Source organism: Staurois parvus, unplaced genomic scaffold, assembly GCF_062004578.1.
Source record: "Staurois parvus isolate SC_StPar_1 unplaced genomic scaffold, SC_StPar_1.0 ptg001328l, whole genome shotgun sequence".
Classification (NCBI taxonomy): domain Eukaryota; kingdom Metazoa; phylum Chordata; class Amphibia; order Anura; family Ranidae; genus Staurois; species Staurois parvus.
In genome coordinates this window covers 4,445,742-4,468,312 of record NW_028319124.1, presented here as the reverse complement: position 1 = coordinate 4,468,312, position 22,571 = coordinate 4,445,742, and the positions used below count along the sequence as shown (strand labels likewise).

Sequence of the window (22,571 nt, the reverse complement as noted above, 5' to 3'; positions counted from 1 at the left end):
ATACTAACATTTATAGGTAAAGTTGATCCAGGGAATATCTGATTGCCTCTCGAGGGATCAGGAAGGAATTCTTTTTCCCTGCAGGAGCAAATTGGATCATGCTTTGATGTTTTTTTTTGCCTTCCTCTGGATCAACTGTGGGCATAGGATTATAACTTTTTCTTTTTAATGGTTGAACTGGATGGACTTTTTTTAGCCAGACTAACTATGTAAGTATGTGTATATATACACATTATTAATTTGTGCATACACACACACTGTAGATAATGGGAAATTAAATGAAAAAAAACAAAAAAACAGGCCAATTGGCACTGCTAGCAGAGTGGAGACGAGCAGTGCTGATGAACACCCTGACAGCGATGATCCTGGCCACCTAGCAGATAAAGGAAGCAAAGAAGCAAGCCCTCCCATACTCAGACCACAGTGCAGGGACATGTTTCAGACCCTAAGCCTGGGCTGACACGTGGTACAGGAAACCGTATGTGTAAGCAGCTTTTTTTTGTGCCTCACTGGAATCGAATCGCATGAGTGTTCAGACCTATGCAATCCAATTCTGGCAATCGCACTGTGTTTTGCAACTTGTTTTCGGGGTGTCATTAACTTAACACTGACACCCGCAGCAGATCGCATGATTTGGATGCGGTACGGGAAACGCACCAGATGCACTGCGTTTCCTGCCCTGTATATATGAACCTAGGCCAAAACATGTGCCCATCCTGTACACTAATCTAGAAGAAGCCTTGCTTCATTCATCTGTACAGGTGGCTGAGGAGTGTCACTGTCAGGACACCTATCACTGCAGTTTGTTTCCACTCTGCTCCCTGGATCTGTGGTCAGGGACTATAAATGGTGCTTTCAAGCCCCCCTTCCTCTAGTGGGGAATGATTATACACTTTACTTACCTCTGCTTTCGTGAGTGCACTTCTGCGATTTTATCTTTGAATAAAGTGTCTGTTTTATCTGACCTTTGTTGTCTGCTCTCTAATAGGAAGTCATTGGTTGTCTTTGCAAATAAAGAAGTTTTAAATTGTCTAAAAAGGTGTTTGTAACCAGAATTAGAAACACAAAAATCTATTTCTATCTATATGCACAGACAAGAGACACACAAAGTAATGTGTCAGTAACTTACCATCATCATCTAAGAGAATATTTTCTGGTTTCAGGTCCCTGAAAAAAACCCAAAAAATACTAAATATGCTAATAAGTAAAAAAATGAGTTTCATGTTATTATATGTAAATTAAACATGTCATTGAGAACAGGTGATCCAGCTAGCAGAGATGTGAGTGCCTCTGAATTCATTATAGGGCTGCTCCAGTATGCCTGGTGAAGGTATATATGAATTAAATGGGCACCTGTACACATTGCTCAAATGCCTACCTGTACACTATTAGCACTTTATCCCTTGTGAGCAGCTATGGGACACGTGTAATGCGTAAATCAAAAAGCCAAACTAAAATTATAAAAGGTGCAAAAAGTGAAACTCATAAATAAAAAATGCTACTCCTCCAAATAACTAGTGTAGTACACAATGATCAATACCATGCACTAAATATATTTATATTCCAAATTGCCAAACAAAATAACGTGTACCAGCTGCCATGCACACTAAGTGACCCTCATACTAATCACATATCAAGATAATGAAACCAACTCAGTCCTGTGCTGGTTAATAAATACCATATCTCAAATCTCCCATATGAAAAAATATCTGATTAGTCAATATTACCCAAAAGGAACCTAAATCAAATAAACAAAAAAAATACAAAAAAAAAAATCAATCGTGATTGCAGGAATGTCCATCTGGTAACAGCACTGCAACTTGTAATCAATTCTTCATGATGTATAAATTATATCAAGCATCAGAATTCCACCACCGAGCTCCACATGCAGTTCTCTGTGAATCACCTCCAGGTGTGCTCGCCCCTTATTGCTATGACCTCCCAACATGTGTTTGGTCATAAAACGCATTTGTCCTTCCAGGCAGACTGCGATCTCCTCTCTGTCAATAACCCCACCATCCGTGATTAAGCTCTCTCCTCCTCCTGCCACCTCCACTCACCACCATGTATACAATACTGTATATAGTGCTTTATCCTTAAAAGACGACTTGTATCCGAGAGCAGATCAAATACCACAAAGTACAGGTGCTGAATCACACCGTTATATAAAGCCCCAAATAGATGTGACAACTCTTCGCAATAGCACTACATTAGAACCAGCAAAAAAAACAAAAAACTCGCCGCCTCTTGTCTGAGCGTTATGACGTCATCCAGGCTCTGCCCCACACGTTTTGTCACAGGGCACAGCACTACAAACAGTATTTTGTTTAAATGGTGGTGAGTGGAGATGGCAGGAGAAGGAGAGCTTTATCAAGGATGGTGTGGTTTACTGACAGAGAGGAGATCACAGTTCTCTTGGCAGGACAAAAGCGTTTTATGACCAAACACATAGTGTGAGATCATAGCAATAAGGGGAGAGCACAGCTGGTGGTAGTTCACAGAGAACGGCTTGTGGAGCTCAGGGGTGGAATTCTGATTGATATAATTATAGATCATGAAGAATTTATTACAACTCTGTTACCAAATGGACATTCCTTCACGCACGTTATTTTAACATGATTTTTTAATGTACGATTTTTTGTTTATTTTATTTAGGTTCCCTTTAGGTAATATTCACTAATCAGATATTTTTGCATATGGGAGATTAGAGGTATGGTATTTAAATATTAACCAGTGCAGCACTGATTGGTTTCATCACCTGTACACTATACCCTCCTAACATTGGTTCCATCCCCTGTACACTATCATTATAGTGCCCTCCTGGTGAAGCTCACATGGGTTATATGCCTACTTGTACACATCAGTCATATGCTCACCTGTATACTGTGCCCTCCTAACATTGGTTTCATCCCCTGTATACTATCATTATAATGCCCTCCTGGTGAAGCTCACACAGGTTATATGCCCACTTGTATACATCGGTCATATGCCCACCTGTATGATATACCCTCCTAACAGTGGTTCCATCCCCTGTACACTATCATTGTAATGCCCTCCTGGTGAAGCTCACATGGGTTATATGCCCACTTGTATACATCGGTCATATGCCCACCTGTACACTATGCCCTCCTAACATTGGTTCCATCCCGTGTACACTATCATTGTAATGCCCCCCTGGTGAAGCTCACATGGGTTATATGCCCACATGTATACATCGGTCATATGCCCACCTGTACACTATGCCCTCCTGGTGAAGGTGCTCCAGCCCACAGCAGATCTCAGCAGCATAAAAAACTACTCGCTCCTCCTCAAATCCAGGATTGCCCATGTTGTAGATGTGAAACTTGAGGTCCCCGCCGTTCATGATCGTGAGAACCAGACACAGAGCATCTTTTGTTTCATACGCATAAGCCAAGTTCACCTGTGTATTAAACAAACCACCTCATTAAAACCCCAGAAACAAACATACAACAACTTCCCGGCTATGCATCATATAAAACGAAGACCGCTGATGGAAAAATTAACTTTCAACAATATCAGCCAATAAATGATTTCCTAATGACGTCTTATTCCCACTATCACTGGACCATTCGCAACTAATGTGGGATTGCCGCCCTGTGTCATTAGCACATGGTTTATTTTGAATGTGGATTCCAGCAGTTGGATAAGGACATTAGTCTGGCCAAGTTGGCAGAATTGTTGAGAGATGTTCCTTAGAGATAAGGTGTTAATGACTGAACACTAGGCTGTTTACATAGTTCAGGTCTAAATGTCACATCAGATTACAGAGAATTGATGTCTGAAAAAAACAAAACACTTTACTCTTTTATACTTTCTAATGAAACCCTACTGAAAATGTTTTGTTCAGTTGTTGAGTGAATTAGGGACCAATTCCATGCTAAGTCTTTATTGCTGTTCAGCGCTCTGATGGAAAGAATCCCTAATCTTCCTGAAAATTTGGTACCGCCAGGCTTCTGCTATGAGCTGGACTTCATGGCAGTCTTGCATGCTCTTCTATGGAAACCAGTAAAGGGTACACGCCTGCATGTACTTCTATGGAGTCCACGAAAAGTTTGACACCAAAATTATGGTGCAACCCAGCAGTTCAAATTCCTACAGAGCTGAGACTGTCGCAGTACGTGGAACAAAAACATCTTGTTGAGGTCACAGATAGATGTAAAGACCCATTGAGGACATGAGTGTAAAGCACAGACAAGTGTATGTACGATGGTCCTCAGGATAAATCAAGAAGGGGAATTTCTCCAGTGGGAACGCAGACAGCAATAAAATCCTGAGAGCGGTTCTAACCCTTTCACACGATCAAGAGAAAAAAAAAAAAAGAAAAAGAAAAAAAAAGTTTTGTCTTTAGATATAATTCAATTACTTCCTCACTTCAGCCCAAGAATGAAAACAAGGATTTGTGGGGATACTGCCTGAATGATTTTATAGATTACTGCAGACTGACAAAATTGCTTTTGTTAAATTTACTGAGAAAAGCAGTGAGCCAACTAAAATGAGTCTCAGGATTTTGATTATTATGGTCCATTCACACCAGAAACAGCAAGTAACTTGTAACTATATATGCATTTGATGCGCGTTCAACATGCAGTTGATGAGCGTTTTTCTATATGCATTTGTCCTGTGAAGTCAAATGCACGCGTTTGTGTGCATTTGCGGTGTGGAAAAATGAAGCATGCTGCACTTTTCTGCAATGCGCTGCATTGAACTGCAATGGTGTGAACTATGCCCATAGGATAGTCTGGATTTTGGATTGTCTACAGTTGGAATGCAGTCCAAAATGCATCCAGTGTAAATGGGCCCTTGATTTGGCTGCCTGTCTACATAGCTCACTAGGACAATCCTGCAGCCGGCCTTATATATTCAAAACAGCAAAGGGCTACTGGGTTCAAAAAAAAATACAACTGGTTCAATGTTAGTCCTCATGCACTTTGGATGTTTTTAACGCTGCTCTTATGGGCGTCTGGCATTTATTTTTTTCTTCAACTCAATGCCCCTGCATGATAGCCTGTGTGTCCATGCACACATAGGCATTTAGAGAAGTTTACAGGAAGAAAGAAATTGCCAACACATCCAGGAGCAGCGGCATTTTGGCAGAAAAAAAGCATGACGAGTGTAAACACGCCCAGACTCACATTAATGCTAGGTATGATTAGTATTTGAGCATTTGTTGATTTCAATTGCCAGAATAAATGATCATTGTGGCAACGGAAATTGATGCACCTAAACGTAATACGCACATTTACAAGCAGCATGAGTTTGTTCTGCCAAAAAGCTGCTGCCAGGAGGAAAGGTGCTTCGGAGAAATAGCCAAAGCATCTAGTATGCATGAGGTCTTATTCAAAGAAAAAACTATCCAGTGCAATTCTGCAATACATGCACATTCCCCCCGTTTTATCCCTTTAAAATGCAGCAAGTACTTAAAGTGGAACTTTAGTCAGAAATTGAGCTACTGTTGGATCACTTCATGTCGGCCCTTTTTGCACATGCTCAATTGCTCTCTATTTTTTGGCACTGTGCAAAAAAAAAGCAGAGCCACTAGAAGGCGATCTGCTGACAACCTAAAGATTTACTGCTGCTCAGTGGCTCTGGGCTTCAGCCTCCTCCAAGAACAAACAAAGGCAATTTACAGCACACACTAAGTTCGGTAGCATAATTATTAATATGAAATGTATGTTCCTTGCTAAAGAACATTTTTTTATCAAATTATGGGTAAAGTTCAGCTTTAACAAAGAGAAAAAACAGCAAGTACCAAAAATTACCTGTTGATCTGTCCAAAATCCAGCCTGCTTCTAACTTCCTGTTTGAGCTGACAACACTGCATTTGCTGCACTGAAATCCCATCCAGTATTGTCAACTCTGGCTAATGGACTATAAAACTCCACTTATGCCTGGACCCCCACCCTAATCTATATACCTACAAACAATGATTTGTTTCCCCGCAAAAAAGAGCTGCTGTCTTGATCCTAAGAGCCAAACCAGAAACTATAAGTAGGCGAAGGGCTCTTGGGAGGTGTAGTTCTGAGTGACATGCCAGGAACTGAGCTCTCAGCAGCTGACCCTGTAAGAATTTTAGAACCCTGTTAATGCTGTTAGAATGATTAATAACAGTGAAAGTAAAAAAAAAACCTTATCCTGGGGCATAATCTACAGAGGGAGAGGGAAGATCTGGTGTAAATGTCAGTAAACCCTTACAGTATAGGTCTCTGCCAGCATCCATTAGGGCCTCATTCAAACAGGCACAGTGGCCAATGCTGTGCCTTGTTTATGAGAATGGAGCCGCCCGGTACTGTGTGCAGGCAGCCTATGATTCCCTAGGGGGACACAACTGAGATGACAGATGGGCAAGTGTGGGTGCATTTGGGGGTGCTCACTGACCCCTGCATGCCTGTCACATTAGGACAAGTGGCTGTACAGCCACTGCATCCCCATAGAGGATCATAGGCTGCCTGCATGTAACTCCAGCTCCTACATGCTGTATGGCGTAATGCAAACATCACTTTTGAGTGAACAGAGACTTGTACACATGCAAGAACTAAAAGGAGGACATTACCACAAAACGGCTGTTGACTTTTTCCAGGATCTGTTTCTCGTTTAAAGCCATTGATTCTCCTTTTCTTTTCTTGATCCTTTTCTTCTCCAGCTTCTTACATGCATACATTTTGCCTGTGGCACGGACCTGGCAGGCACACACCTACAGGGAGAGCAAGGAATAAAAATGAACAAGAAAGGCCAATAAAGGATGCAGAGATAGGGTTGTTGTTATTATTATTATTATACAGGATTTATATTGCACCAACGGTTTGCACAGCGCTTTACAAAATTAAGTTAGAAAAAGGGATAGAAAAGGGACACACGGCTTGATGACACAGAATAGACAAACTTAACCCCAAAAAGCTGGCTGATAACTGCAGTTGTGACCATAGCCCATAGTAACAGAGAATATAGTTGCTATGGGAGGAATCTATATTTCTGCTTCAGTTTTAAAATGACAGTGAAAACTGTCCATCCAAAAACGCAGACTCTGATCCTGCTGCCTGATTGGTGTTGGTTCAATACTCTTTGGTGACCCTTGTGTTTTAACTGATGTCACCATTAGACAGCTGAGCTGATGATCTAGAAAAGCCGTTCCTGTTTATTTTTTCTGGTTGTATTTTGACCCTGGCTCCTCTGAGCTGTATCATGCTGATGAATTCTACATGGTGGACAAATGTACCTTTTTTTTTTTTTTTTTTGGAGATTTAGGTTTTTTCATTTTAAGACTGTGTTCCAGCGTGGATAAAAAAATCAATGTTTTAGGCCAAACAGGTTATTGCTAAAGCCTGGAAATCACCCTTACTGAATACGACTGCAGTCATAACTAGGGTCACTCAGGCGATGATCCACGCAAAAATTGAAGCCACTATCCTGGATTCCATCCCCAAGTTTAAAAAGATTTGGAACCCATGGGTGGAGCATTTCCTCCCGCCCAACTTTGACGAGTCCCTTCTCAACCCATAATCTATGTTTTCTGCTTTACGGGAACCGTCCTTTGTTGATACTGCGGTTATTTGGCTATTTTCAGTATCCCCTTCCTTGGTGCCGTACACCCTATCCCTCCCTTCCTCTCCCCCCTCCTCCTTTCCTTCATGTTAGGCTCTATTTGATATTTGTTGTTCACTCTTGTTAGTGCTGCCTGACTAGTATAAATGGGAACCGTACCTGTTCATTTACTGTACACCTCTAATATCCCATTTGCTTACTTATAACTTATGTTGTTATACTTTAAAACAATAAAATGTTTGAACAAGAAAAAATCAATGTTTTTTAAAAAAAAAAAATCGGATTTTTTTGATTTAAATCAGATTTTTTTTATTTAAAATCGGATTTTTTGGAATAAAATGCTTTTTGAGGAAAATATATTACCATCCAAAGGTTATTCCATCATGAAATAAAGATTAGTTTTTTAATTATGTAGAATAAGGCTGTATATGTTTAATTTTTTTGGTAAATAAATTCCATGACTCCATTCACAATGTCATGCTCTTCCAGAGGTTTTTGTAAGATTATTGGGCAGTTTCTCTGCCTACAAGATATTATCACAGATGTTTGGTTTACTTTTGCAGTTCTCAAAACTGAATTTGACTCAGCGGAGATCACATGCCTCTTCTTCACAGAAAAAATGTTACAACATGAACAGAGTTCAGAAAAAGACCTGAATCCTAACTTCTACAAACCTATGAATACAGAATCAACCCCTTCAGTGCTAAGTTTCAAGAAGTTCAGTGAATAGAACAGAAACAATATTTTTCTGATTGTTTGGAGTGGAATAGATCTGCACAAGAAGAAAGTGAAACTAAGTGTGAGGAGGAAGGGGCTGACAGTCTAAGTTTCTTAAAATATATATATTTTGTTTAGCCAAATTAGTTAACAAACATGGATGTTTAAGCAAATATCATATGCTGGAATGTTATTGTTTCAGTTGAATAAATCTATTTAAATTATTATTAAGGTAATGATTATTTTTCTCCTTCCTAAGTACAACAGAAAAGTTGTCCAAATATGAATGATTAACCTATTAAACTGGGGATAAAAAAACTAATATGAAAAGTTGTTATTCTAAAAACCTTCATCTACTTGTATATTAAAGTTATACCAGCAAGAATTAGTCTATGTAGAAAACTAGGATTTAAATCAAGCCTTACTGACTAGTGATTTAAATCAGTTTGATTTAAATCAAATCCACCCTGCTGTGTTCAGTGCCAAGCCTGGGAATGCCCAATTGGCTCTGTTATGTACTTATCTTTCCTTAAAATTGAATAAATAAAATCTGCAAAAAAAAATAAAAAACGAAACTTCAAAAAAATAAATAAATAAATAAAAAATTGCTTTCCATATGCCACAGGTAAAGCAATCCTTCGCTAAAAAAACAAAACAAAACAAAAAAGTAATTTGTAGCAAACTGTTCCTTCCCCCTCCAACAACAGCTGACTTTTTTTTCCCCTTTCATTTACTTTTTTCAGGCCACCCCCACCCCCTGCTGTTATTCTTTCCTTTGCAAGAATGACATTTCACTCTCCTCCTGAGGTAGACTTTACATTCCTCAAGAGGCATTACTTTCCCCATTCATAGAATAGGGAAGTAGACAGTGGCAGCTCCAGATTTTGCTTATTCGCACACAAAGAGTGCTGTGTCTATTTGCAGCTTTTCTATGAATGAGTAAATGAATGCCTCCAGGGATAGGTGATGTTGATATCCCAAGAGGAATTGCTAACCTTCAATCATAGAACAATAGACAAACAGACACAGTGTTAGATCTCTCTATGCGCATGATCTGGCACTGCATCACTGGGGGGGCTAAAAAGAGACAGCAAGCTTCCTGTGACATACTTTAGGATGGCATTGTGGGATTGGACTTGGAGCAGGAGAGCAGTGCCAGAGAAGAAAAAAGGTTTCCAAGTTTGTTAACCAAAAAAAAAAAAAAAAAGCAGCTCAGACTACAATACTCACCTTCAAGCCAGAACCTTCACCCACAGCACCTATTCTTTGCCAAAAGATTCTCTGTCTTCCAGGTTGAAGGATGCTCAGCATCACTTAACCCAGAAGACTGAGCATTCGACTATGAGCGCAGGCATCATGGGGCCTAGGGGGTCACCAAATCACCCTTCATTTATTGCATACTGGTTGAAGAAAGCAGCACTACCATCAGTAGGGATCACCCAGCCTGGAGAAGAGGCAAAGAAGAACAAACCCCTGAAGAGTCACATGACTAGCCTGAAGACACTGAAAAAGCTTAGTATAAACCACAAAATCATGCTCCAGAAATGCAGCAGCAGTGGAGGCCAACTATAAGGTAGTAGTTAGGTGGTACAATATTATTATAATACAGGATTTATATAGCACCAACAGTTTGCTCAGTGCTTTACAATATAACGGGAGACAATACAGCAACAATACAAGAGGGATAGGAGGGCCCTGCTCCTTGGAGCTTACATAGTTCCAAGTACACTAAAGCGGATCTCCGCTGACTCTTCTGCACACTGTTTTGGGGGCTGCATGCAAATAGGATCCTTTTTCATATTTGGTGGTTCTGCCTGGTGGCCTGACATTTTTGGTAGCAAGTACACCAACTTCTCCATGTTCTTCTCCATCCAGCTTGTGTACTGAATCCACCCGAGGCCTTGTAAAGCTGCAAGTCCGAAGGACTCTCTAAATCCTATTTCATGTCATTCTACGACTCACGTCCTGGCACTGTCAAACAAGTCTTGGCAAAAGCTTGGTTGTCACCACATATTTCTATCTCGGAGGTTAAAACCAGAGTATCAGACCCTCAGAACACTATGTCAAAATCTCAGCAAGTCTTGGATCACAACATTCCAAGACGCTTTGACCACAGACTATTAAAAATGTAATATGTCTTACAATGCACCACCACCTATAACCAGCTACCCCCCATCCAATCCTCCACTTTACCTTCCCCCACTCCCCTGTTCTACACCCCTACCTTGATCCCCCTCTTCCTTCCTCTTTTTCTTTTGCCCCTCTCTAATGTCAAATTCTCTTCTGCACCATAAAAACCACTCTATCAAGATGGATATTCTTTCAAACTTGCCTATTAGATCCCGCAGTCAAATCTGAAGGCTTCTGCACATACTGGTACACCCTTTGCTATTAGTGAATAATGTATTTTTTGCATGTCCTTATTCAACCTTTATGCTTTGGCTGTGGCCATGGTATCTCACTGTATATTTGCATGTTATGGCTTGCATTGTTGCCTTTGAAATCTCAATAAAAATGTTTTGAAGATAAAGCTTATAAAAAGTGGAAAACACATTAAAGCGATCATCACGTAGCTGGAACTTATGCCTCCTAACTGGTCCTCTAAGATGATAGGCATCTTGCTATCCCACACTGTGACCTGCATAGCAATCCATCTACTGACAGGCTCAGTAAAGGAACTGCTAGTGTGACATGGACCTAAAGATTCCCGTTAAAACGAAACATTTGAGAACTTTTATTGATGTAGTGAAAAAATAAAAGGTATACAGAAACCAAAGGAAGAACATCACCGACAAAAGAAAGGGTAGGAAGCCATGAAGGGCAAACTATAAGACTCATTAAAATGAACAATAATACACGTTACCTCCCCAAATCCTCCTTTTCCTAGCACCCTGTATTGCCGGAAAGTGTCCTTAGTAACCGCTTGCCTGCAAAACAAAAAAAAAACTGCATCAGTCAAGTATGACAGTATCTCACTTATGCTATGAGCTTTGATGATGGTCCCGTGACACTCCCTGTGCTCCAAAACAAAAGGCTCATCACATACAGTATTTAAAAAGTACCATTTTACATGGTCAGACAGACCGCACACCACCCATTTTTCTACCACATGACCTGTACACAGGACAAAAGACTGCTCATCAAAATATGGGAGATAACGATCAAAGAATGATGGGATGTGGGAACATCTGACTCCGAGAACTTAAAAATAAATGGCTGGATATTTACGATTTCAGAGACTTGTCCATTTTATATGGATTATATCATTGTAACCCCCGTAGGTCAGATCTATTTTGTACACCAGTTGTTGCTATGCGTTATCCTTGTTCAGAGACTGCTATAAGAAAATTAGCTACTGAGCAGGGTGGATAAAAACCAATGATTTAAAAAAAAAAAAAAAAAAAAAAATCAGATTTTTTTAAATAAAATGCTTTTTGAGGAAAATATATTACCATCCAAAAGGTTATTCCATCATGAAATAAAGATTAGTTTTTTAATTATGTAGAATAAGGCTGTATATGTTAAATTTTTTTTGGTAAATAAATTCCATGAATCCATTCACAATGTCATGCTCTTCCAGAGGTTTTTGTAAGATTATTGGGCAGTTTCTCTGCCTACAAGATATTATCACAGATGTTTGGTTTACTTTTGCAGTTCTCAAAACTGAATTTGACTGAGCGGAGATCACATGCCTCTTCTTCACAGCAAAAATGTTATAACATGAACAGAGTTAAGAAAAAGACCTTCATCCTAACTTCTACAAACCTATGAATACAGAATCAACCCCTTCAGTGCCAAGTTTCAAGAAGTTCAGTGAATAGAAACAATATCTTTCTGATTGTTTGGAGTGGAATAGATCTGCACAAGAAGAAAGTGAAACTAAATGTGAGGAGGAAGGGGCTGACAGTGCGAGGAGGGAGGGGCTGACAGTGCGAGGAGGGAGGGGCTGACAGTGCGAGGAGGGAGGGGCTGACAGTGCGAGGAGGGAGGGGCTGACAGTGCGAGGAGGGAGGGGCTGACAGTCTAAGTTTCTTAAAATATATATATTTTGTTTAGCCAAATTAGTTACCAAACATGGATGTTTAAGCAAATAACATATGCTGGAATGTTATTGTTTCAGTTGAATAAATCTATTTAAATGGTTATTATTAAGGTAATGATTATTTTTCTCCTTCCTAAGTACAACAGAAAAGTTGTCCAAATATGAATGATTAACCTATTAAACTGGGGATAAAAAAACTAATATGAAATGTTTTTATTCTTAAAATCTTCATCTACTTGCATATTAAAGTTATACCAGCAAGAATTAGTCTTTATGTAGAAAACTAGGATTTAAATCAAGCCTTACTGACTAGTGATTTAAATCGTGATTTAAATCAAATCCACCCTGCTACTGAGTAAAGTGTTTAGTACTCCAGCTGGAGCACTCCTGTACATTCAATACTGTGATGTGTAAATATGATTGCCTATATATTGTATTGAAATAGAGGTACAATTTTGTCATGGAGTATATTCCTATACTATAAAATGGAGCCATGAACAGTAGATGATCAGATCTCTATATAAAGACGGATTAGTCTCCAACTCCTCTCTCTTCTCAAAGCTTCTTTTGATGCCCAAATATAAACTTGAAAAAAAGTCATGAGCCTAGCACAAGTCTCCCAGGACACTGCAATTTTGGTGTTTTTTTTTTTTTTTTTTTTTTTTAAACAGCTGCTTTGCAAAGCATCTATGTTGCATTAAAGTGGTTGTAAAGGCTCAAGATTTTTTAACTTCATGAATTGTATGCATGAAAGTAAAAAAACCTGTGTGCAGCTCCCCCTGCATCCCCCCCAATACTTACTTGAGCCCCATTTTGATCCAGTGATGTGCACAAGAGCAGGGTCTCTACGTCTTCATTGGCAGAGACAGCATGCCACTGCTACCATTAATCACAGCCAGTGAGCCAATGAGAAGAGAGTGTGTGTGTGTGTGTGTGAATGGACGGACAAAGCAGTGGCTTGAGAGCGAGAATGTTCAGGTGCCACTATAGCAAGCTGCTTGCTCTGGGGGTACTTGGCAGGAGGGAGGGGACTACAAGCACCAACGGGGCCCCAAAGAGAGGAGAATTGGGGCTGCTCTGTGCAAATCTACTGCACAGAGCAGGCATGACAGGTTATTTAAAAAAAAAAAAAAAAAAGAAGAAAAATCTGCCTTTACAAATCACTTTAGAGAGTTAACTAGATCTTTGACCACGCAATGCAAATCAGGGGAGTGCTGCCCTCTCCAACAGCACACAATTACCTTTCTTTTGCTCCCAAACTCTATGTGTTCTGTCATGGGAAGTAAAAAAAAAAAAAAAAGTCATGTATAAGCAAAGTGTCATCCTAGCTAGGAGCTCACACAGGACCAAGGACTTTCTCCACAACTCCATGTGACCGTGCAAGGGCTTGGTGATTGGCCCAGCACTGTCACAGCAGATAAAGGGTAATCCGTCACATGTTCCTCCATACCTAGTTGTACAGGGTAGGTCAGCAGGGGAGAGAAGGAAAGGTGAATAAGTGCTGCTGGGAATGGAGACATTAAAAGCATTCTGTTGCTTTGCCCTTCATAGAAAAAACATGCTGAATGGGAATGTGAAATGGATAAAAATTAACCCCTTTTGGTATTCAATGATCTCTTGAAAACACAAACTTCAAAAAAGAAAATCACCAAGATATTACTGAGCATTATCAAAGCAATAAAAGCTAAAAATGGGCAGCACAGTGGCTAAATGGTTAGCACTTCTGTGTGGCAGTACTAAGGTCATTGGTTTGAATCCCAACCCCAGCACCACCTGCCTAGAGTCTGCATGTTCTCCCTGTGCCTGCGTGGGTTTCTTCCGGGTACTCCCGTTTCCTCCCACACTCCAAAGACATGCTGGTAGGTTAATTGGATCCGGTCTAAATTGGCCCTTGTATGTGTATGTATGAACGTGAGTTAGGGACCTTAGATTGTACGCCCCTTGAGGGTTAGGGACTGATGTGAATGTACAATAATATATATCGCTGCGTAAATTGATGGCGCTATATAAGTACCTGATATAAATAAATATATTGCATTTTACCAATCATTAGATGTGGTGGCCCTCCTGCTGATCTATTCAGTAACACAGCTCCTGTATCAGAGTGCCTCCACTCTGGATGAAGCGGCATAGGGGCACCCTTTGAAAGCAGCATAGTCAATCTGCGGGGACAGTAGTGTTACGCAGCATGTATACATACATGAGCTCAGCGAGTTGAGCAACAAAAAAAAAAAATAAAAAAAAAAATGTCGGACTCGATTCCCCCATCCACACACTATGTGGATGGGGGAATCCTTCTCTCTTCTGAGCTATTGTATTTTGACAGTGGGGAGACGTCTTAGCCATCAAAATACACTGATCAGTGCTGCAGGCTATAGCATGCAGTGCTCACCAACCAATACAAACCCGACAGGGTGGTTTTACAGAAGTCAGTCAGTAAATTGACTTATGTACAAGCTCGTTGCCTATATATGGATCAAAATCGATCAAATTTCGATCCACGTACAGCTGATTTTAGATATACTAGCAGAATGAAATACACAAACAAATGGAAGCCAAACTCCAGCTAACACTTTATAAGCAGTTACAGCAACAGATTTTGTTCCTTTTGGGATAACAGCTTAACAGAAATGATTATTGTAGGCATCCATCAGTGTTAAAGGTTTTGTCTCAACCCTCCAAATGCTACATCTGTAGGACAGCTTGTTCTGTTGAAAATGAACAGACATGAGCAGGATCACCAGGTGAAAGCCTTAAAATGAATACTAATGCAGCCATCACATCTAAGAGCTGGTAAGTTGCAATATAATAAAAGTGTGCTTGTGGGTTTATTACTGCTTTAAGGAAGCCATATGTGCTGTCAAGGGGGTACTGTACCAGTAAATGAGTGGGTCAGATTTTATGTGCAGGTGTTGCAGCCACCCAGTAGCCTGGATCACTGTCTGAATTCCTGCAAGTATGGCACTCAGGATGGGCTTGGAGAGGTTCATTTTAGTAGATATTAAACCTCTTTGGCTGGATGCTTAGCCAGAGTAATTTACTAAAAAAAAAAAAAAAAAAAAAAAAAAAGAAGGTTTTTCTTTTTTTGTTTAGCTTTGTTTGAATGGGGGGGGGGGGTTATTTTCTTTGGTTAATGGGTTCATGTTTACAAAAGTAATAAAAGCTTTTATGTGAATGTGATACTAATTACCACATACTTAACTTTGATATGTTTATATAGGTATTTCCATACAGTGGTTGCATGTATAAGATATGTCATAAATCTTGAAAGAATGTAACATTCCTACTGTTTGATGGATTGCCAAATGTCTTTTGACATGTATGCATATTTGGACATGTATTTGTTTGCATATGGCAATAAAAACGTTTAAAAAGAAACAAACAAAAAATAAAATTTATATATACACACACACACACACACACACACACACACACACACACATATACATACACACATACATACATACACACCTCAGCAGTACGTGCCACATTCTCCCCATGTTTATTTTTTTAAATGCTGAAATTGCAGAAATATGACTGTGATCCTTTCCAGAAATGCAGTGACCCACATGCTCTCTCCCAAGCACCAATATCTCCCCAGCTTCTTATAGACGTGTGGTCTTCGCCAATCTTGAATTATGTCAGTCACTCTCTTGCATGGGAGTCAATTAATTCCGGCACCTAATGCAGGCCATAGATGGGTCAAAAATCGTCCGATTTTTTTGAAAAAAAAAAAAACACGAAAAATCGGTCGTTTGGTCGGCCGGCGTTACCACCAACGGTTAAAAAAAAAACAAAAAACAGCCGACAAAATCATAAAGTTCACCCCATAACTTCTGTCCCTTGCAGGTCACGGCTCATGCGCAGATTTTTGATCTGTAAAACGATCGACCGATTTGTCCATCATTGCCGGGAAAAATTGTCTGATTGTCAAAATCGGCTGCAAATTTTCCAACATGATCGATAAAAATACTGTGCAAAAAACCCGAAAAACGGCCGACTAATTAACCCACTAACAGTGTAAAAATCAGCTGCTTTTTTTTTTTGGGCTGAAAAATTGGCCGATTTTCAACCTGTCTATGACCGGCATAAGTATGCCAAGAATGTACACCAAGCTGCACATATCAATGAGTAGAGGGGAAGGTGTTCTTTAGTTCAGAAAAAGTCCTGTGAGCACTGTGTAGACTGCCTAGCTGTGATAAGCAACATGTAGCAAGAGGGTCAAGCAGTCGTATGCAGAAAGACAACAGAGGTCGTAGTCTCAATTCACTAAGCTACAACACATGCATTATTTGCTAGAACATCACTAAGCTACAACACATGCATTATTTGCTAGAACATCACTAAGCTACAACACATGCATTATTTGCTAGAATAATTTTCAGAAATGAGCTTATTGTTACCATTCATTGCTGAGCATAACAAAGTTACAGTCTAGTAAACGAAATAACGGTTTTATACCATTACAATTACAATGCAGCTCAGAATGCAACACAGAAAACTCTTACAAAGTAATTGCCTTGATTAAATCTCACTTTGTGGCTGATTCTTATAAACACATATCTGAGTAGTAAAACCTATCTAATCAAGTTGCCAAGATGCAGTGATGTGAATGTGGTTATGGGTCATGTGTTGCCCCCGGTATTACAGATGATCTCAGTGCCCCTATTCTGTGCAGTGTTGTATGCTTGTATATTAGCATTGCACACTCTCCTTCCAGGTCCTCTTACCTTTCAAGGGATCTCCACTGCAAGAAGCGATCAAAGTACATGTTTTCCTGGTACTCCCTGAAGGGAGATCCCCGCAGAAATTCATGGAGGAGGCTGAAAATAAAAACACACAAAATGTAAAAAAAAAGACATGATGGACTATTGTAATAGGCAGCACAAGCTACAACTGTATTTCTGCATTCCAGCACCACCAAGGAAAAGATCTGTCAGTGGTGAAGGGAGCGGGTAGAGTTCATCCAGTTCTCCCAGACAGTAGGGGAGGCCTGGCGCAGGGATTAAACCATATCACACTCCACCTGAAACAGAACTTCATTCTAAACAGCACTGCTGTGCAGATAAAACTGAAACGGCTTTTCACAGGAGTGGCAGTGTCCACCACCTTTTGACAAAATCTGTGGTGGATCGCTTTTCAGATGGGTAGAGCAGCAGCTGCCAGGCGCTTGCTCGGGAGGCCATCCTACCACTTTCTGAATGTCGTTTTTTTTTTTCTTTTAAAATATTATTATTATACAGGATTTATATAGCGCCAACGGTTTGCTCAGCGCTTTACAATATAAGGGAGACAGTACAGTAACAATACAAGTGGGATTTGAGGGCCCTGATCCTTGGAGCTTACAGTCTAGGAGGGAGGGGTGAGTGGTACAATAGGTAAAACTGTGGGGGATGGAGTTGTTGGAAGAGTAGAGGATTCCGGTATTAGCAGAGGGTGGGATAGGCGTCCCTGAAGAGATAGGTTTTCAGTGATCGCCTAAAGGTAAGTAGAGTAGGTGATAGTCTGATAGATTGAGGTAGGGAGTTCCAGAGGATGGGTGACGCCCTGGAGAAGTCTTGGAGACGAGCATGGCAGGAGGAGATAAGGGAGCTAGAGAGTAGGAGGTCTTTCGAGGAGCCGAGAGTACGGTTTGGGTGATATTTAGAGATAAGATCGGTGATGTAATTTGGGGCAGTGTTGTGGACGGCTTTATATGTCATTGTTAGTGTTTTGAATTTTATCCGTTGGGCAATTGGAAGCCAGTGGAGGGATTGGCAGAGAGGGATGGCAAATACAGAACGGTTAGTAAGGTGGATGAGTCTGGCAGCAGCATTCATGTAGACTGAAGAGGGGATAGCCTGCGATTAGGTAGGCCAATGAGGAGGGAGTTACAATAATCAAGGTGAGATATAACAAGGGAGTGAATGAGTTGCTTAGTGGTTTCCGAGGTTAGGAACGGGCGTATCTTGGAGATGTTGCGGAGGTGAAGTCTACAAGATTTGGACAGTGATTGGATTTGGGGCTAGAAGGACAGATGAGAGTCTAGGATTACACCTAGTACCCTGGCATGAGGGGAGGGACTAATGATTGTGTTATCGATATGAAATCAATATGAAATTATAAAATATTTTAAATCACAAGAAGGAAAATACTGCACTGTAAGTATGAGCCAAGTGTTTGGCTGGCAGTTGTGGCACTTTCACATTGACCTTAATAAGCGTGTTTGACAGGCGGTGCCCCGTTAATCTTCTCATGCCAAGTTAAAATTGCCGCAGCTGCATAGCACAGCCTCATCTGACTGCACTGGTACAAATTTAGCTGAGAGGTAAAACCGCATCTTATCCACCTGTCTTTACTGCCCTTGGTCAGCTGCATGAAAAGAGCCAAGACAGAGGGCTTTGTGGAGGAGGCCCTACCTACTACAGTCAACAACTTTGAGGTTGATTTACTGAATGACTGAAGCATGATCACTTTGAATTTCATTTATCTTCATCTCATTGACTAACCTATGTGAGAATCAAAAATCACATGTAAGGGGTAAAAAAAACCCAAAACAAAACAAAAACACAAACAAACCTGTATTTCTCCTTTGCTCAATTAATAAATCCACCCTTTGGATCTGTGTATACAATGAGAGTGCCCATGGTAGTTCAATAGATCATCTTTATTTTTTTTTTTAAACTGTGTACAGGGTAAGGGATAGTTCACACTAGATGCAGTCCAGTGCGTTTTTTTTTTTCTGCATCAAAAATGCATGCACAGTGTTTTCCATGTATTCCAATGGCCCTAGTTCACACTAATGCAGAACATGCTGCGTTTATTCTGCACAGAACCATATTGGAACATAGCAAACTGCACCAAAAGTGCACCGGAAGGAAGTATGGTGTGAACTGGAAGCAAAAATGTATCCGGAATGCATTTTTGTAGTGTGAACTGGCCATAAAGGTGAACTCCGGGCAAACAGATAATTCACAGTTCAAACATATAAGAAAACTGCCTTATCTGCACAAAAGAACTATTTCTGGCCATTCGGATTTACACAGGCACGCCGCACAGCCAGAATGGTGACATGCCCCAGTTAATCACAGCCAGATCACCTCTCTTCCATTCAGTCTGTGACTGGACAATGAAGAAGCAGCAACAGTCTGAAATTATTTCTCTTTCCTCTCCTCCTGTTAGTATATGAATGCAGCACTCCTGATTGGCTCCAACTGCTGCCCCTCCTCCCAGTCTAGGCTCTGCTGTACAGGGGCTTATAAGAGGCTATAGCCAAGTCAACCTGGCTACCTGACAGTCTCGGACTTAGGCTGACCATACATTATTCAATTTTCTTGTTCAGTTTCCTTTCTATTTTACCTTCAAACTATGTAGTGCAAGGGCCTGCCTGATTGTATACCAATTGAAAGTGTTTAGGTTTGACCTCCTATTATACGGTTTTGGTAAATCTAAAAGGGAAATTGTACAAGAGAATTGTATAATGTATGGCCAGCGTTAGACAGCCTGAGTCATTGACCCTGACCAGCATGCAGCAAGTTGTTTTTAGAATGAAGTCTAATCTCATCTGCAAACGTGTTTCAGGTAAGTGATCCCCAATTATGGATTAGCATGATAGCTAGGCATCTAGCATGTAAGCATTGTCCATAGGCAGAAGTCTCTCAGTAGAGTGCCTTTGAGAAAAAAAAAAAAAAAAATTATAAAATCAGAGGCCTCCATAAAAAAAGAAGCTGAATCTTCATCCTTCCTGTAGTCAGTGAGTTAAAGGGTATGTAAACTCCAACAATGAACTTCTATTTTGTTTCCTATTTGGTCTGTTAAATATACCATTGAAAGCATTTTGTTGTATCATTTGATAAGTGGAAAAATACCTGTCAATCCTACTAAAAATCTTGTGAGCAATCAACTCCCTTTATTCTCTGCCTGTGCTGAATGTTATCAGTTACATTGTTTTCATCACTCTCTGACAACAAAGCCCCTATAATATGGGGCAGCACAGTGGCTAAGCAACTGACACTTCTGCCTAGCAGCACTAGGGTCGTTGGTTCCAATCCCAACCATGACACTACCTGCCTGGCGTTTGCATATTTTCCCTGTGCCTGCGTGGGTTTCCTCCAGGTACTCCTGTTTCCTCCCACACTCCAAAGACATGCTGGTAGGTTTATTGGCTCCCTTCTAAACCGGCCCTAGTATATGTATAAATATGAGTTAGTGACCTTAGATTGCAAGCTCCTTGAGGACAAGGACTGATGTGAATGTACAATACATATGTAAAGCGCTGCATAAACTGACAGCACTACATTAGTACCTGTAATAAAATAAATAGTTATGAAAAGTATGGTTGGGGTTAAAAAAAAAAAAAAAAATCAAACAAAAAAAATATAATGCAGCCACCACACCGAAAGATTTTTTTTGGTATGCTTTATGTTTTTGTGGACTCGGAAGATTTGAGCACCACTGGAAATTTTGGGTGTGTCCAATGCTGGATCAGATACTCATGGTGTGGTTTATTATTTTATTTATTTCAGGTACTTATATAGCGCCGTCAATTTACGCAGCGCTTTACATACATATATATATTGGACATTGACATCAGTCCCTAACCCTCAAGGGGTGTACAATCTAAAGTCCCTAACTCACATTCATACATACACATACTAGGGACAATTTTTTAGACAGGGGGCAATTAACCTACCAGCATGTCTTTGGAGTGTGGGAGGAAACTGGAGTACCTGGAGGAAACCCGCGCAGTCACAGGGAGAACATGCAAACTCCAGGCAGGTGGTGCCATGGCTGGGATTCGAACCAACGACCCCAGTACTGCCAGGCGGAAGGGCTAACCATTCAGCCACTGTGCTGCCCCTTCTAATACGTCACTAAATAGCGCACTGCTCATCCAGTGAACATCCGACATACCCAGAATTGTCAAATAGCAGGGGTGCTTGTAGCTCTTCAAGAGAGCAAAGATTTAATTACTAACCACCCATCAGAAAGGTGAGTATGTAACTTCTTTTACAGGGTGGCTTCAGTTTTAATTTTTTTTTCCAATGGTGACAGGGTCACTTTATAAATCGTAAAGCTGTATACAAGCATGCAGTGTTCATATTACATTCCCTCTCTCACCTAATACAACTGCAGAAGACTTCCTTGCTGGGATTCTTTTCAAAGTTCAACGTACATTCTTCCATCTGTGCATCAGGAATCTCTGGCACATAATCTGGAGACTGAGATGAAGGGAAAATTACAACAGGCGGAAATTTAAACAAGCTTTTTTGATTTTAAATAATTAGTACTTTTCAGAACCTGAAGAATTGCTCTCTGTGCCCTGAAAGCTTGAACTTTCTATAAAACGAATAGTAATGTTTGTGACAATCATTTCTATAAAAATGCTATAAAAGAAAATGGCTCTTGCAGAAAAAGGAATTGAGCTGTGACTGATAACTTGACTAAATTGTATGGAAAAAAAACCCCGTCTATAATAGAAAGATATTTTGCTCATTCAAGAAACTGAAGTAACCTTAAAGAAAAAGTGCACCTCTGCCCAGATTATGGGAATTAAACTAAGCGCTAATGGAATTAGTTTGAGTCCTGTTTCCCTGTCATTTTTAGTGCATATGTCCCAAGAAGAAATAAAAAGTGATTTTAACTGGATGTGCGGCCATTGGAAGTGTTTTGTCTACTAATGGACATTAAATTACTTACATATAAACAGTAAAAAACTTTTATAACAAGCCATCCCCAACCTTTGTAGCTGCTTGCACTGTGAAGTTGTTCATTCTCCAAAACCTAAACAGACTCCAAAGAAGGCAGGAGATATGGGTGTATGGCACTGGTTCACCTTTTTGTTTTTTCTGTAAAGGTGAACTAACACTTTAAGATGGATCTAACCCCCCCTATCCTTTACAGGCAAGGAAGCTGTCATCTACTGCTGGATACACACCATCAGGTTTTTTTTTTTATCCCACCCAGCTGCTAAATGAAAAAAACTGAAGAGCTCAGGAGAAGCTTGCTGTACCTTGATCTCCCTGCTGAGCTATTGTTTTCCAACAGGGAACATGCACCCCGCCAGACCACACCAGCCAGCGCTGGCAACCATTGGCTGCCAGTACTGATGAGATACCAATTGGATGCTGTTTTTCCAGCATGGCCAGCTTCTGTCAGACAGGCGGGTATACACATTGGCTGAATGTCAGCTGGTTTCCATTGAACAAGCCAATAATCTGCCCATGTGTATGGGCCTTTAATCTGTTAGATCTGCAGCTGCCATCGTGCTACA

General features: G+C 40.4%; 1 protein-coding gene across 1 annotated transcript in view; it reads right to left on the bottom strand.

Moving 5' to 3' along the window:
* LOC149436949 (G protein-coupled receptor kinase 5-like) overlaps window positions 1-22,571 on the bottom strand; it is a 122,490-nt gene that overhangs the window by 23,879 nt on the left and 76,040 nt on the right. Inside the window, exons 5-10 of the mRNA XM_089661290.1 lie at window positions 21,419-21,519; window positions 17,050-17,142; window positions 11,141-11,204; window positions 6,572-6,712; window positions 3,231-3,421; window positions 1,130-1,167 (exon numbers count right to left, since the gene is read on the bottom strand). Of these exons, the coding sequence (XP_089517416.1) occupies window positions 1,130-1,167; window positions 3,231-3,421; window positions 6,572-6,712; window positions 11,141-11,204; window positions 17,050-17,142; window positions 21,419-21,519 (628 nt within the window). The remainder of the gene's footprint in view (window positions 1-1,129; window positions 1,168-3,230; window positions 3,422-6,571; window positions 6,713-11,140; window positions 11,205-17,049; window positions 17,143-21,418; window positions 21,520-22,571) is intronic.